The 13,906-nt window shown below is 36.8% G+C and overlaps 1 protein-coding gene across 5 annotated transcripts in view; it reads right to left on the bottom strand.

Annotated features, from left to right (window-relative positions):
- The window catches only part of TMCC1 (transmembrane and coiled-coil domain family 1), a 159,276-nt gene extending 149,185 nt beyond the window's left edge, over nt 1-10,091 (bottom strand). For 4 of the 5 annotated variants that reach the window (XM_024756453.1, XM_024756454.1, XM_024756456.1 and 1 more), the window contains exon 1: nt 9,394-10,091. In XM_024756453.1, coding sequence (XP_024612221.1) covers nt 9,394-9,969 — 576 coding nt within the window. In that variant the 5' untranslated portion in view covers nt 9,970-10,091. The remainder of the gene's footprint in view (nt 1-9,393) is intronic. The other variant, XM_024756458.1, reaches the window with a different exon arrangement.
- Nucleotides 10,092-13,906: the final 3,815 nt, after the last annotated feature.

The following is a 13,906-nucleotide window of genomic DNA, read 5'->3' as shown; positions in this document are numbered from 1 at the left end:
ACCCCCAACAAAATCCTGTCGCCCTTCCTTCAAAGCTTTCCTAAATTCCTCTGACCAACGCCCAATACATAAAAATGGAGAGAGAGTTCGGTATGATAAAAGATTTTTCGAATCAGATAGTGTCTAGCACACAGCAGTTACTAAAACATAGCTAATCAAAATATAAATGGCCTAGACTTACTATTTTAGTTCTGAAACACTCTAGTTGGAAATATGCTAGCTGTGAAATCATGGCATACTTAACTGTTCTATGCCTCTGTTATTTCATCAACAAAAAAGGGAAAATACAAAAGAGAGGGCTGTTTTAGAATTAATGAGAAAATTACATAACTTGTGTAAACACACTGCCACATAATAAGCACAAGACGAATGGTAGCCTATCATTATCATCACTACCACTAGGTACTCCTAAATATCTCTTGATTAATATTTCATATAGTTTTACATAAAGGAAATTATATTGAAAATTTAAATATATTAATTTCTCCATCTCCAACTGAATATCTAAAAATGGTTAACACAAATTGTGGCATTACAACAAAAAACGTTATAATATTATGCAGTCAGTAAAAATCTATGAAGAATATTTATAAGTATCTAAAAATGATCACGATAGAACTTTAATAAAAAATAATAGAAAAACAAACTGTGCATTTAATAAGATTCTGGTTTTATCTTAAAATGTTAATCTTAATAAAAATAAATAAAAATAAATTAAAATTTTCTTCTATATGTTTTTCATATGTAAGTAATATATTGAGAAGAAACACCAAAATATTCTGTATTTTCAAAGTTTTCTACACTGGACATATTTCTTTCGAATTCAAAAAAATTAACTTTTTAACTTACAAAGCACTTATAGATAAAACTGCTTATGACTATATCAATCTGCCTTTGTAAATTTAAAGATGATCCTTTAAATAATGTAATTTGACCAAGTATATACAAGTACTGTAGCAGACTGAATTTGTCAATAAGATTTTTCTGTGAGAAAAAGATTGACGTTAGTAAACCTGAAAAGAAAGGGAATACAGAACCTTTGTATTCAACATGTCATGACTGTTCCAACCAGGTCCCATTTCCAACATTAGGTCAAAGCCATGGTCTGCACATATTAGGCACAAATAAATACTTGCCAAATCTGATTTTTTTTTTTTTTAAAAGTAATCGAGCTTAAAGGCCAAGAATCTAATTTAAAAACTAGACTGGGGGGGTTCCCTGGTGGCACAGTGGTTGAGAATCTGCCTGCTGATGCATGGGACATGGGTTCGAGCCCTGGTCTGGGAAGATCCCACATGCCGCGGAGCAACTAGGCCCGTGAGCCACAACTACTGAGCCTGCGCGTCTGGAGCCTGTGCTCCACAGCAAGAGAGGCCATGATAGTGAGAGGCCCACGCACTGCGATGAACAGTGGCCCCCACTTGCCGCAACTGGAGAAAGCCCTCGCACAGAAACGAAGACCCAAGACAGCCAAAAATAAGTAAGTAAATAAATAATAATAATAAAAACAAAAACAACTAGACTGGTTATGTGGCAGATGGCTAAGGCAAAAGCAGGTAGCTTTCAAACACAATGGATACACTTGAAAATCAACTCAACATTTGTCTTCCGGTTGTGTGTGCACATGGTTACATGCACGTGCAAGTCTATAAGAATGATATTAACTCCATGGGACAGAAATAGCAGTGTACTTAAATGTTTATAACCAGTACTGAAACATTTTCATACTCAGAACTTTGACTTGAGAGAAAAAAATAGATATAAAAATAGAGGAGCCAATATTTAGAATTTGAAACGATCAATCTCACATACTAAGATACAGCAGAGTAGAAGTTCTCCAGACTAATCTCTACTTAACCAACTTGTCATATTATTCTTTTTTTTAAGTCATATTATTCTTAAACTCTCTATTTTCTTCAAAAGACATGTGGACTTTATGCCCTCATGAGAATCAATGTTCATGGCTAGTACTTCCGTACATATCTTGCTCCCATATCAGTTTCTTATACTCATTATAATTAAATAGTTTAACTAAATAAACCAATCAGATATGAGTAGAAAAAGGGCTGTTGTTTCTATGAAAACTAAGTAAAGCACTTTAAGACTCAATACAGGTAAGCTGCTTTTTAAAAAATGAATTTAAGGTGGGCAAGACATTTCAAGAGATTATTAAAACCTAAGATTCGGACCCCAACGGCTTCACAAGTGTCATTAAGATATCACTCCACTTTATAAAAATTAAATCTAGAAATTACAGTCCATACAATGAGTACAAGAAAGGAACAGAAGTCCAATAGTAGATTTATGTTTTTAAAATGTTATGCTCTTTGACATCAGTCTTAGCCGTATTGTTTTTTTGGATCTGTCTCCTCTGGCAAGGGCAATGAAAGCAAAAATAAACAAACGGTACTACATCAAACTCAAAAGCTTTTGCACAGTGAAGGAAAAGACAATCTACTGAATGGAAAAATATATTTGCAAATGATACATCCAATAAGGGGTTAATAGCCAAAATATAAAAAGAACTTACACAACTCAATATCAAAGAACCAAACAATCCAATTAAAAAAATGGGCAGAGGACCTGAAAAGACATTTTTCCAAGGAAGACATACAGATGTAATGAGATATCACCTCACACTTCTCAGAATGGCTATCATCAAAAAGACAACAAATAACAAGTGTTGGCGAGGATGCAGAGAAAGGGGAACCTTCACACACTATTGGTGGCAATGGAAATTGGTGCAACCACTATGGAAAACACTATGAGGGTTCCTCAAAAAAATTAAAAATTGAACTACTATACAATCCAGCAATTCCACTTCTAGGTATTTATTCAAAGAAAATGAAAACACTAATTTGAAAAGATATATGCACCCCTACGCTCACTGCAGCATTATTTACAATAGGGAAGATATGGAAGCAATCTAACTGTCCACTGATAGATAAATGGATAAAGAAGATATATACACAATGGTGTATTACTCAGCCATAAAAAAGAATGAAACCCTGCCATTTGCAGCAACATGGATGGACCTAGAGGCTATTATGCTAAATGAAATAAGTCAGAGAAAGACAAATACCATGTGAGTTCACTTATATGTGGAATCTGAAAAACAAGACAGAGAGTCCCATAGATAGAGAAAACAAACTGGTGGCTGCCAGAGGATAGAAGGGTGGGGAGGCGGGCAAAATGGGTGAAGAGGATGTAATGTACAGCCTAGGAAATATAGTTAATAACATTGTAATAACTTTGTATGGTGCCAGATGGTTACTTAACTTATTGTGGTGATCAATTCATAACGTATGTGAATGTCAAATCACAATGCTGTACATCTGAAACGAATATAATATTGTATGTCAACTATAGTTCAATTTAAAAAGGAAAATAAAATGTAAGACAACCTTAGTTTTAAGTTAAAATAAAATATTCAAATATACTTCAATAAAATTTTTAAAATAAGGGAATTCCCTGGTAGTCCAGTGGTTAGGACTTGGTGCTTTCACTGCTAGGGCCTGGGTTCGACCCCTTGTCAGGGAACTAAGATCCCACAAGCCATGCAGTGCAGCCAAAACAAAATTAAATTAAAAGATAAAAATAAAATAAAATATTCAAAGTACGTATCTTTTTAAATAATTTTTTTGATAATAAAAACTTTTACTGACTGTCTGTAAGACCTATATCCAAAAGTTCATAGCAGTTTAATTCATTATAGCCAGAAAATGGAAATGATCCAAATGTCCATCAGCTGGTGAATGGATAAACAAATAGATACACAATGGAATACTATTCAGCAATAAAAATGATGCAAGAACATAGCTGAAACTCCCAAGCATTATGCCAAGTGAAAGAAGCCAAACACAAAAGACTATGCACTGTATGATCCCATTTACATTAAATTCTAGAAAAGGCAAAACAATAGTGATAGAAAGCAAATCAGTGGTTGCCAGGGGCAAGGGCTGGTTAGAGAACAGAGGGCTTACAGCAAAGGAGCATAAGAAATCATTCTGGGGTGATGGAGATGTTCTATACCATGATTGCTGTTACATGACTTCATTTCTCAAAACTAATCAAACTGCACACTTAAAATTACTGGGTTTTATTGAAGTATATGTCAGTAAAGTTGACAAAGAACATTAAAAAAACAATTTTATGAAAAAAGATTCTCCCTTGGCTTTGTTTCTATGAAGTTTTCAAAACAATATAAATGCATACAATATGCTTTACTTATGCTTTTTCATTATAACATAAAAGTATGTAATCCTAGAATCACTACCAATAAATTTCTTAATGTTCTCTGGTACAGATTAAGACAAATTATACAATCACATTGTTAGTTTGTATTGCCAAGTACATTGCATAATTGATGACCAAATGTCCTTTTTACTTGAATGACATCATAAATATATGCTACTTTTCCTCATTTATACTTTTAATTTTAATGAAGTGAATCATTATTCTGATGATTCTGTTATTCTGGTGGATTTGCTTTTCTGACACATTTAACTTCTTAAAGTGATTTACTGTCCACTATCTGTTTGTTTCTTTTTAGTGTCTTTTTTAGTTTATTTATTTATTTAATTTATTTTATTTACTTATTTTTGGCTGTGTTGGGTCTTCGCTGCTGCGTGTGGGCTTTCTCTAGCTGCAGACAGTGGGGGCTACTCTTCGTTGTGGTGCGCGGGCTTCTCGTTGTGGTGGCTTCTCTTGCTGCGGAGCACGGCTCTACGCACGTGGGCTTCAGTAGTTGCAGCATGCGAGCTCAGTCGCTGTGGCTCGCGGGCTTCTCATTGTGGTGGCTTCTCTTCTTGCAGAGCACGGGCTCTAGGCGTGTGGGCTTCAGTAGTTGCAGCACACGGGCTCAGTAGTTGTGGGTCGCGGGCTCTAGAGCACAGGCTCAGTAGTTATGGTGCACAGGCTTAGTTGCTCCACAGCATGTGGGATCTTCCCAGACCAGGGCTCGAACCTGTGTCCCCTGCACTGGCAGGCGGATTCTTAACCACTGTACCACCAGGGAAGCCCCTAGTGTCTTCTTTAGATAGGAAAAGTTTAAAGGTCCTAGACTCAATATTTAGATTTCTAGGTTAAATATGCTATAAAATAAACTTACTAGTGCCAGAAGGAGACACAGAATGAAAGTGATTTACTATCATAAAAGCCTTAAGGAATACATAAAAGTAAAGCCAAAAGATAGCAAGTCGGTGACACTAAGGGACAGACCTCACCCACAAATGTGTTCTGTTTTGGCTTGCACAGTATGTTAAAAATCAAGAGATTATTCATTTAACTTTCTAGTTTCTCTTGAATATTCAGAAGCCTTGGCAATACTGGGCTCACAGTCCTAATTTACAACAATCAGCTAAAGCTCAGAAGACACTATCCCTTTAGACAGGGCACATACTCTTTCTTTAGTCCATCCAAGCCTCTAACACTTGAGTTCATTCATTGTCACTATGTACCTGGCTACATGTATCTGAGTTTTCAAACCCTAGTTTGAAACAGTTTGAGGTTAGTGCCTCAACTAAGCATAACTGAGAGATGAAGTTAGAGTTATATGAATGGAGTTCCCCCTAAATTTGTTATGCTTAGTTCTCCTTCCAGGCAGACCAAAAAAACCTGTTCATTAAGAGTAAATGATAAGAGTCCCTCCCATCAGGAAACTTACACAAGCCTCTTAGATAGCCTCATCCACCAGAGGGCAGACAGCAGAAGCAAGAAGAACTACAATCCTGCAGCCTGTGGAACAAAAACCACATTCACAGAAAGATAGACAAGATGAAAAGGCAGAGGACCATGTACCAGATGAAGGAACAAGATAAAACCCCAGAAAAACAACTAAATGAAGTGGAGATAGGCCCTTCCAGAAAAAGAATTCAGAATAATGATAGTGAAGATGATCCAGGACCTCGGAAAAAGAATGGAGGCGAAGATCGAGAAGATACAAGAAATGTTTAAAAAAGACCTGAAAGAATTAAGGAGCAAAGAAACAGAGATGAATAATACAATAACTGAAATGAAAACTATACTAGAAGGAATCAAAAGCAGAATAACTGAGGCAGAAGAACGGATAAGTGACCTGGAAGACAGAATGGTGGAATTCATTGCTGTGGAACAGAATAAAGAAAAAAGAATGAAAAGAAATGAAGACAGCCTAAGAGACCTCTGGGACAACATTAAACACAACAACATTTGCATTATAGGGGTCCCAGAAGGAGAAGAGAGAGAGAAAGGACCTGAGAAAATATTTGAAGAGATTATAGTCGAAAACTTCCCTAACGTGAAGGAAATAGCCACCCAAGGCCAGGAAGCACAGCAAGTCACATACAGGATAAACCCAAGGAGAAACTCGCCGAGACACATAGTAATCAAATTGGCAAAAATTAAAGACAATGAAAAATTACTGAAAGCAACAAGGGAAAAACGACAAATAACATACAAGGGAACTCCCATATGCTTAACAGCTGATTTCTCAGCAGAAACTCTACACTGCCAGAAGGGACTGGCATGATATACTTAAAGTGATGAAAGGGAAGAATCTATAACCAAGATTACTCTACGCGGCAAGGATCGCATTCAGATTCGATGGAGAAATCAAAAGCTTTACAGACAAGCAAAAGCTAAGGGAATTCAGCACCACCAAACCAGCTGTACAACAAATGCTAAAGGAACTCCTCTAAGTGGGAAACACAAGAGAAGAAAAGGACCTACAAAAACAAACCCAAAACAATTAAGAAAATGGTCATAGGAACATACGTATCAATAATTAAATGCTCCAACCAAAAGTCACAGGCTTGCTGAACGGATACAAAAACAAGACCCATCTATATGCTGTCTACAAGAGACCCACTTCAGACCTAGGGACACATACAGACTGAAAGTGAGGGGATGGAAAAAGATATTCCATGCAAATGGAAATCAAAAGAAAGCTGGAGTAGCAATACTCATATCAGATAAAATAGACTTTAAAATAAAGAATGTTACAAGAGACAAGGAAGGACACTACACAATGATCAGGGGATCAATCTAAGAAGACGATATAACAATTATAAATAAATATACACCCAATCGACAGTAACACAATAACGGTGGGGGACTTTAACACCTCACTTACACCAACGGACAGATCATACAAAATGAAAATAAATAAGGAAACAGAAGCTTTAAATTATTCTTCAATATACGCAATCAATCAATGTGATACACCATAATAACAAACTGAAGAATATAAACCATATGATCACCTCAATAGATGCAGAAAAGGCTTTTGACAATATTCAACACCGATTTATGATGAAAACTCTCCAGAAAGTGAGCATAGAGGGAAACTACCTCAACATAATAAAGGCCATACACGACAAACCCACAGCAAACATCATTCTCAATGGTGAAAAACTGAAAGCATTTCCTCTAAGATCAGGAACAAGACAAGGATGTCCACTCTCACCACTATTATTCAACATAGTTTTGGAAGTCCTAGCCACGGCAATCAGAGAAGAAAAAGAAATAAAAGGAATACAAATTGGAAAAGAAGAAGTAAAACTGTCACTGTTTGCAAATGACATGATACTATACATAGAGAATCCGAGAAATGCCACCTGAAAACTACCAGAGCTAATCAATGAATTTGGTAAAGTTGCAGGATACAAAATTAATGCACAGAAATCTCTTGCATTCCTATACACTAATGATGAAAAATCTGAAAGAGAAATTAAGGAAACACTCCCATTTACCACTGCAACAAAAAGAATAAAATACCTAGGAATAAACATACCTAGGGAGACAAAAGACCTCTATGCAGACAACTATAAGACACTGATGAAAGAAATTGAAGATGATACCAACAGATGGAGAGATATACCATGTTCTTGGATTGGAAGAATCAATATTGTGAAAATGACTATACTACCCAAAGCAATCTACAGATTCAACGTAATCCCTATCAAATTACCAATGGCATTTTTTACGGAACTAGAACAAAAAATCTTAAAATTTGTATGGAGACACAAAAGACCCCGAATAGCCAAAGAAGTCTTGAGGGAAAAAAATGGAGTGGGAGGAATCAGACTCTGTGACTTCAGACTATACTACAAAGCTACAGTAATCAAGACAATATGGTACTGGCACAAAAACAGAAACATAGATCACTGGAACAAGATAGAAAGCCCAGAGGCACCCCAATGTTCATTGCAGCACTATTTACAATAGCCAGGTCATGGAAGCAACCTAAATGCCCATCGACAGATGAATGGATAAAGAAGATGTGGTACATATATACAATGGAATATTACTCAGCCATAAAAGGAATGAAATTGGGTCATTTGTTGAGATGTGGATGGATCTAGAGACTGTCATACAGAGTGAAATAAGTCAAAAAGAGAAAAACAAAGATCGTATATTAACGCATGTAGGTGGAACCTAGAAAAATGGTACAGATGAACCGGTTTGCAGGGCAGAAGTTGAGACACAGATGTAGAGAACAAATGTATGGACACCAAGCAGGGAACGCTGCAGGTGGGGGTGGGGATGGTCGTGTGATGAAGTGGGTGATTGGGATTGACATGTATACACTGATGTGTATAAAATTGATGACTAATAAGAACCTGCTGTATAAAAAAATAAAATTCAAAAAATTTTAAAAAAAGAGTAAATGGTAAGAATGTATACGTTCTACTGTAGAAAGCAAAATGTATACTGAATGCTGATAATGTGGTACAGTGTGTAATGAAATTATAAGCAATTTAGTATATTTCCATGCTAAGCACAAACCCAGATTCCAGAACTCTATTCATTATGTTCACTAATGTAAGAAAGCCAGTTAATGTGCAAAACTAAAGCAACAAGAACAAACAAAGCATCTTTATTTCTCTACCATAAAACTGAGCCTTTTCATATAATACATGAAGAGCACATGAAATATACTGAAGGTTTTAGCAAAAGGTTAAAATAAAATATAGCAATATGTTAGGAAGCAAATAGGAATATAATTATAAGGATTCATTATTAGCTATAACGATTATTATTCATCTCACTTATTTAATGAAAAGGGAAACCATCTTTTGCCACAACTTTGAGGTACTTGATGAGATAGATACCTCTTTTTTTTTCTTTTTTTTTGTGGTACGCGGGCCTCTCACTGTTGCGGCCTCTCCCGCTGTGGAGCACAGGCTCCGGATATGCAGGCTCAGTGGCCATGGCTCACGGGCCCAGCGGCTCCGCGGCATGTGGGATCTTCCCGGACCGGGGCACAAACCCGTGTCCCCTGCATCGGCAGGCAGACTGTCAACCACTGCGCCACCAGCGAAGCCCAGATACATCTTTTTAGTCACCAAAGCAAAGTTTGCAGAGTCCTAGATACAAAGAACAATAAGTTAACAGATAATCTAACAGACTTACCCGTTCTGCAGATGCCTCATCCCCTGGCAGACACGCAGCAGCAGCAGCAGCAGCAGCACAAGCTATTTCCATCACAGTGGAGCTGGTAGGAGCATCAGTAGTGGATGAAGATCTGGGTCGGCCGGACTGCATAACAGTTGCCATCTCCTGGCCAGACTTCCTGTTGATTTGGGGACTTCCCTTTGGGGCCTCTGGCTTGCCCCGCCTACTATGCAAGCTCGTCCCTCTCTTCATCTTGGGTGGCACTCGGATCTGCTGCAGGACACGATTCAGAGCTGTGGGGTGGGTGGGGACACCATCAATCTCAGCACACGCGTTCTGGCTTTCTAGATCCATTTCGGGTTCTGGATCTGCCTGAATTTGTTGCACATCATGTGGAGACACTGATGACCTCCTGCGCTGGTGCTGGAAGAGATGCTTCAAGCCTTGGCCAATCACATTAATGTTCTCCAAAGCATTGTGGGTCATTTTAGACAACTTTTGTTCTGATTCTGTCTGCTTTCTGGCCTCTGCATCTTGGGATCTGCCTCCAGGATCAGGGTCCTCAAATAACTGTTCACTGCCTGAAGGCTCCATCAGTAGACTTAATACGATTATTTGCAAACTCAAAAATTTTTAAACACACCAAGACTGTCAAATTAGGTAGGCATTGCTTCAACAGTAACTACACATGCAGCTTTGAGACGAAGGCTTCATGCCTATCTAATGTTAAAAAAGAAAAGAAAAAAAAAAAAAGAACCTCATATTATAAATCCATGCAGAAACTCCAGGGTTAAAACAAAGAAAAACATGCCACTAGCCAAACAATTAAGCAATCTTTAATCAGAAGATTAAAAGATAGTTTTCCAGATAGTGGGTAATGATTATCTTCTAGAATAGGAGAAAAAGCTCAGAAACAAGTACACAGGAAATGAAAAGAGCAACGTTTTAAAAAATCCCTACAAGTTTCAATATGAAGAAGAACTGAATACTAGAGGAGTCATCTTGGAATGGAAACCATAATATTTAAGAGAACAGCCATTACTTGGGGAATAAGAGAGAACAGAGCACAGAGCATTCAATATATACAGTCTTGCTGAGGCAATTTAAGTTATTCCTCTCATTCAAAATCACAATTATCTGTACGCTAAAGCTCAGTAGAGTAAATTCAAAGAATAATAGTGAGAAGTGAATATCCCAACCTAACTATATGTGGATTTTAATGGAAAAGAGGAATTTCTGGTTAACTTTCATATTCATCAAGGTCACTGGCAACTAGAAGTGATAGGTTTGCTCTTTTGAGAAGAAAATGTAAATTAAAATCTTATAAGTTGAATTCTCTGCTGAAGCCCAAATGACCTTTTGGCACCATATGAGTGAATGATCCAGAGAGAATCTGTCTTCAGAGAGACTAAAGCTTTGCTCAGTACCAGCTATCAAGATAAGATACTCAAAGAAATGCCTTTCTTTGAACAGTGTCAACCCTGACAGAGGCTTCCCATACACAGTCAGTCCTCCATATCCACAGGTTCCACATCTGCAGATTTAACCAATCTCAGATGGAAAATATTGGGGGTGGGGGAGTTCCAGAATGTTCCAAAAAGCAGAACCTGAATTTGCCATGTGCCCAGCAACTATTTATATAGCATTTACATTGCATCTATAACTATTTTCATAGCATTTACATAGTATTAGGTATTATAAATACTCTAAAGATGATTTAAAGTATATGGGAGGATGTGCATAGTTACATGCAAATACTATGCCATTTTATATAAAGGACTTGAGCATCTGAGGATCTCTGTATTTGCAGGGGTCCTGGAACCAATCCTCCAAGGATACCAAGGGACAACTATATTCACAAAAATTCAAAAGCAAAGAAGTGACACAGTAACCAGGTATGACTAAAAGTAGAGAAAAAGAAAGGTCAAATAGCAACCACATACCAATATTAAATGCAGGAAATTAAAAGGAAGTTGAAACTAAGAGATGCAAGGTCAGCACAATTGCCATGGTTACAGAAATCACATGCCAAAAAAGGGGGGGGGATGGTAAGGATGAGATTTTTCAAAGCAGAAAGTGTGTTTTTTTTTTTAATTGAGTTTCTGCAAATATATAAAACAAAATTGTATTAATGTACAGAACCTGCTAGGGAGGGCAAAATATGGTGTAGGAAGGTCTTTATTTCCATATTTTACCTCAGACTTTCATTCAAACAGCTTTAAAACTCCCTACACTACACCAAGTACTTTGAACAGTCTAAGTCACTACTAGTGAAGCACCTAAGGCGGTCACGTTCTGGGGATATGCAGACCCCTGGCCACCAAGTAGCAATCTAAAAGGCATAAATTAGCTGGATTTAAGAGTTCACTGTGACCTCCAGGCTACTAGAGGTCAAAGAGACAGGAATGCAAACCCACTAGACCTTTCTTCCTGGTAACTACTCTCAGAAGACCTTCTCATCATGTATATGGACATTGTCATTGTGGCTCTGCTGACCATATTCTTTCATGCCTATTTTCCCATCTGCTAACCTCTTCATGACTCAGGAGAGTAAACTGTGCTGACAGGGTTAAAGACCTTTGTCTCTCACCAGTACCTTCCTACTGTCTAAATACCACAAAATTCTTTGCTCCCAAACTAAGCAAATAAGTAGGAGCCATGAGAATGGGAAATTTCACGGCCTTTCACTCAAATTCTTTGTGGCCACACCGAAATCTTGCCACACCACTGGGGGCCTCCTACCTTTTTCCTGACTGTGTATTGCTTTATATTTCCTTTTCCCTTTTCAAGAGCCAAGAAAGAGGCCCTTAATCCTTACTAGATTAACAACTGTCTTGGCTTGTACTGGAGTTTGCTGTGGCTCCTTGTGGGGAAAAATGTTGCCAATAGTGTATGTGTTTAATTATCCTCATCTTCTCTCAAGAGTTTGTAGCACAGACTAATAGTTATTGAATTATTTTCACTCTGCAAAGCATTAAGCTTCTCAGATAAAAAGGGCTATGTAACCAAGATAATCCAGTAACAGTGTATATCAAGTAATCTCTTCTTCCACTGTGAAAGCAGCAGGCTGATAATGAGGAAGTAATTTACTTTTTTTCTTATTTATGTTGCATTAGCTAAATAATACAACTGATTTTTTTTTTGGTTGATTTTGAAAGTAAATATGTAAAATAAGCTTCTCCCATGAGAATAAAAGATACCATGAAGAGAGGAATGGTGTCAAGGTTAGCTGGAAAACCAAATGACCCACTTGTCTCATATATAAACATATCAGGAATTTATAACTCAGCAAATCAGTTTCATTAGGCAGTATTATAAACTAATCAGGTGGTCACCTGCTTCTTATTTTTTTAAAAATGGAGAATCTGGTACATTTTAAATGTCAGTAACTTCATTTGAGATTTCACTAGCATGTCTACATTATTTATTTTCAAATAATTCAAAATGATCAATTACAAGGAAATGCCAGCATGTCTAGGAAAACCTAGAAATAAAGTGTTAATTTTCAAGCCAAAGCTTGCACAGGATATCGACATAGCTGCAAAGATTACCTAGAAGAAGAGTAATAAATTCTGGGATTTCTAAAGGCAAAACATATATTAATGATACTAACAGAAGCTTACTTAACATGGAACACTAAAGAAACTTAATTGAGCTTTGAACATCAAGTTGTTAGACAAGAATTTTGAAAAACAACCTGTTGCACTGATTATAAAATGTAATCTGGTACTTATACCTATCATCTGCATTACTGCTGTGATATCAACACAAACAAGAAATATTTCTTGTCCAAAAAAAAAAAAAAAAAAGAAAAAGAAAGAAAGAAATATTTCTTGTCAAATACTGTGAAACTTGGTAAAATTTTCTGTAGGCCAAGAAAAAATCTTTAAGGCCACCTTTTAATTTGTGACAAATATTAAGGAAGGTCAAATGCTATGCCAAAAATACCAAAGACAGTAATGCTATAATAATTAATTATATAAAACTTGTGACAGTAAGAAAAACAAGCACTAAAGGAATTCAATAATGTGAAAGTTTTTTAGAACTCCCCTATTTTCTTCTGTAAGACAGTAGTAAAATTCAAATCAATAGTAACTGCTGCTCAGTTTATAAAATTTCCCAAATAACCATATTGAGGTCTCTGGTTTAACACAAACAAGTACAACAGTAAAGCTAAGTGTGCTTTCGAAAGAAGGAAATGTTAGCTTCTCTTTTATTCATTCAGCTTCTCTGAAAAGTATAGTTCTTTTAGTAAGCCAGAGGAAATGGGTAAAGAGCAAAGGGAACAAAAGGACATGGGAGAAAGGGGGCAGGGGGCAGGGGTGAAAAGTGGGGAAAAAAGAGGAAGAAAACTGGTAGCCACCAACAAACCAGGTATTTCAGATAACTTTGTTAAATTCTCAGAATTTTAAAGAATTTTTCTACAACAGTTTTGCAAAAAAATTCCAAATTATATATGAATTATCTTTCCTTTTTTCCTTTAAGTTTTTCTTCCCAACTGTTTAGTTTTTGTGATAGATATGGTGACCAA

This window comes from Neophocaena asiaeorientalis, unplaced genomic scaffold (genome assembly GCF_003031525.2).
Source record: "Neophocaena asiaeorientalis asiaeorientalis breed wild unplaced genomic scaffold, Neophocaena_asiaeorientalis_V1.1 scaffold392, whole genome shotgun sequence".
Classification (NCBI taxonomy): domain Eukaryota; kingdom Metazoa; phylum Chordata; class Mammalia; order Artiodactyla; family Phocoenidae; genus Neophocaena; species Neophocaena asiaeorientalis.
The sequence above is the reverse complement of the archived record's forward strand: the minus strand, read 5'-3'. Positions and strand labels throughout refer to the sequence as shown.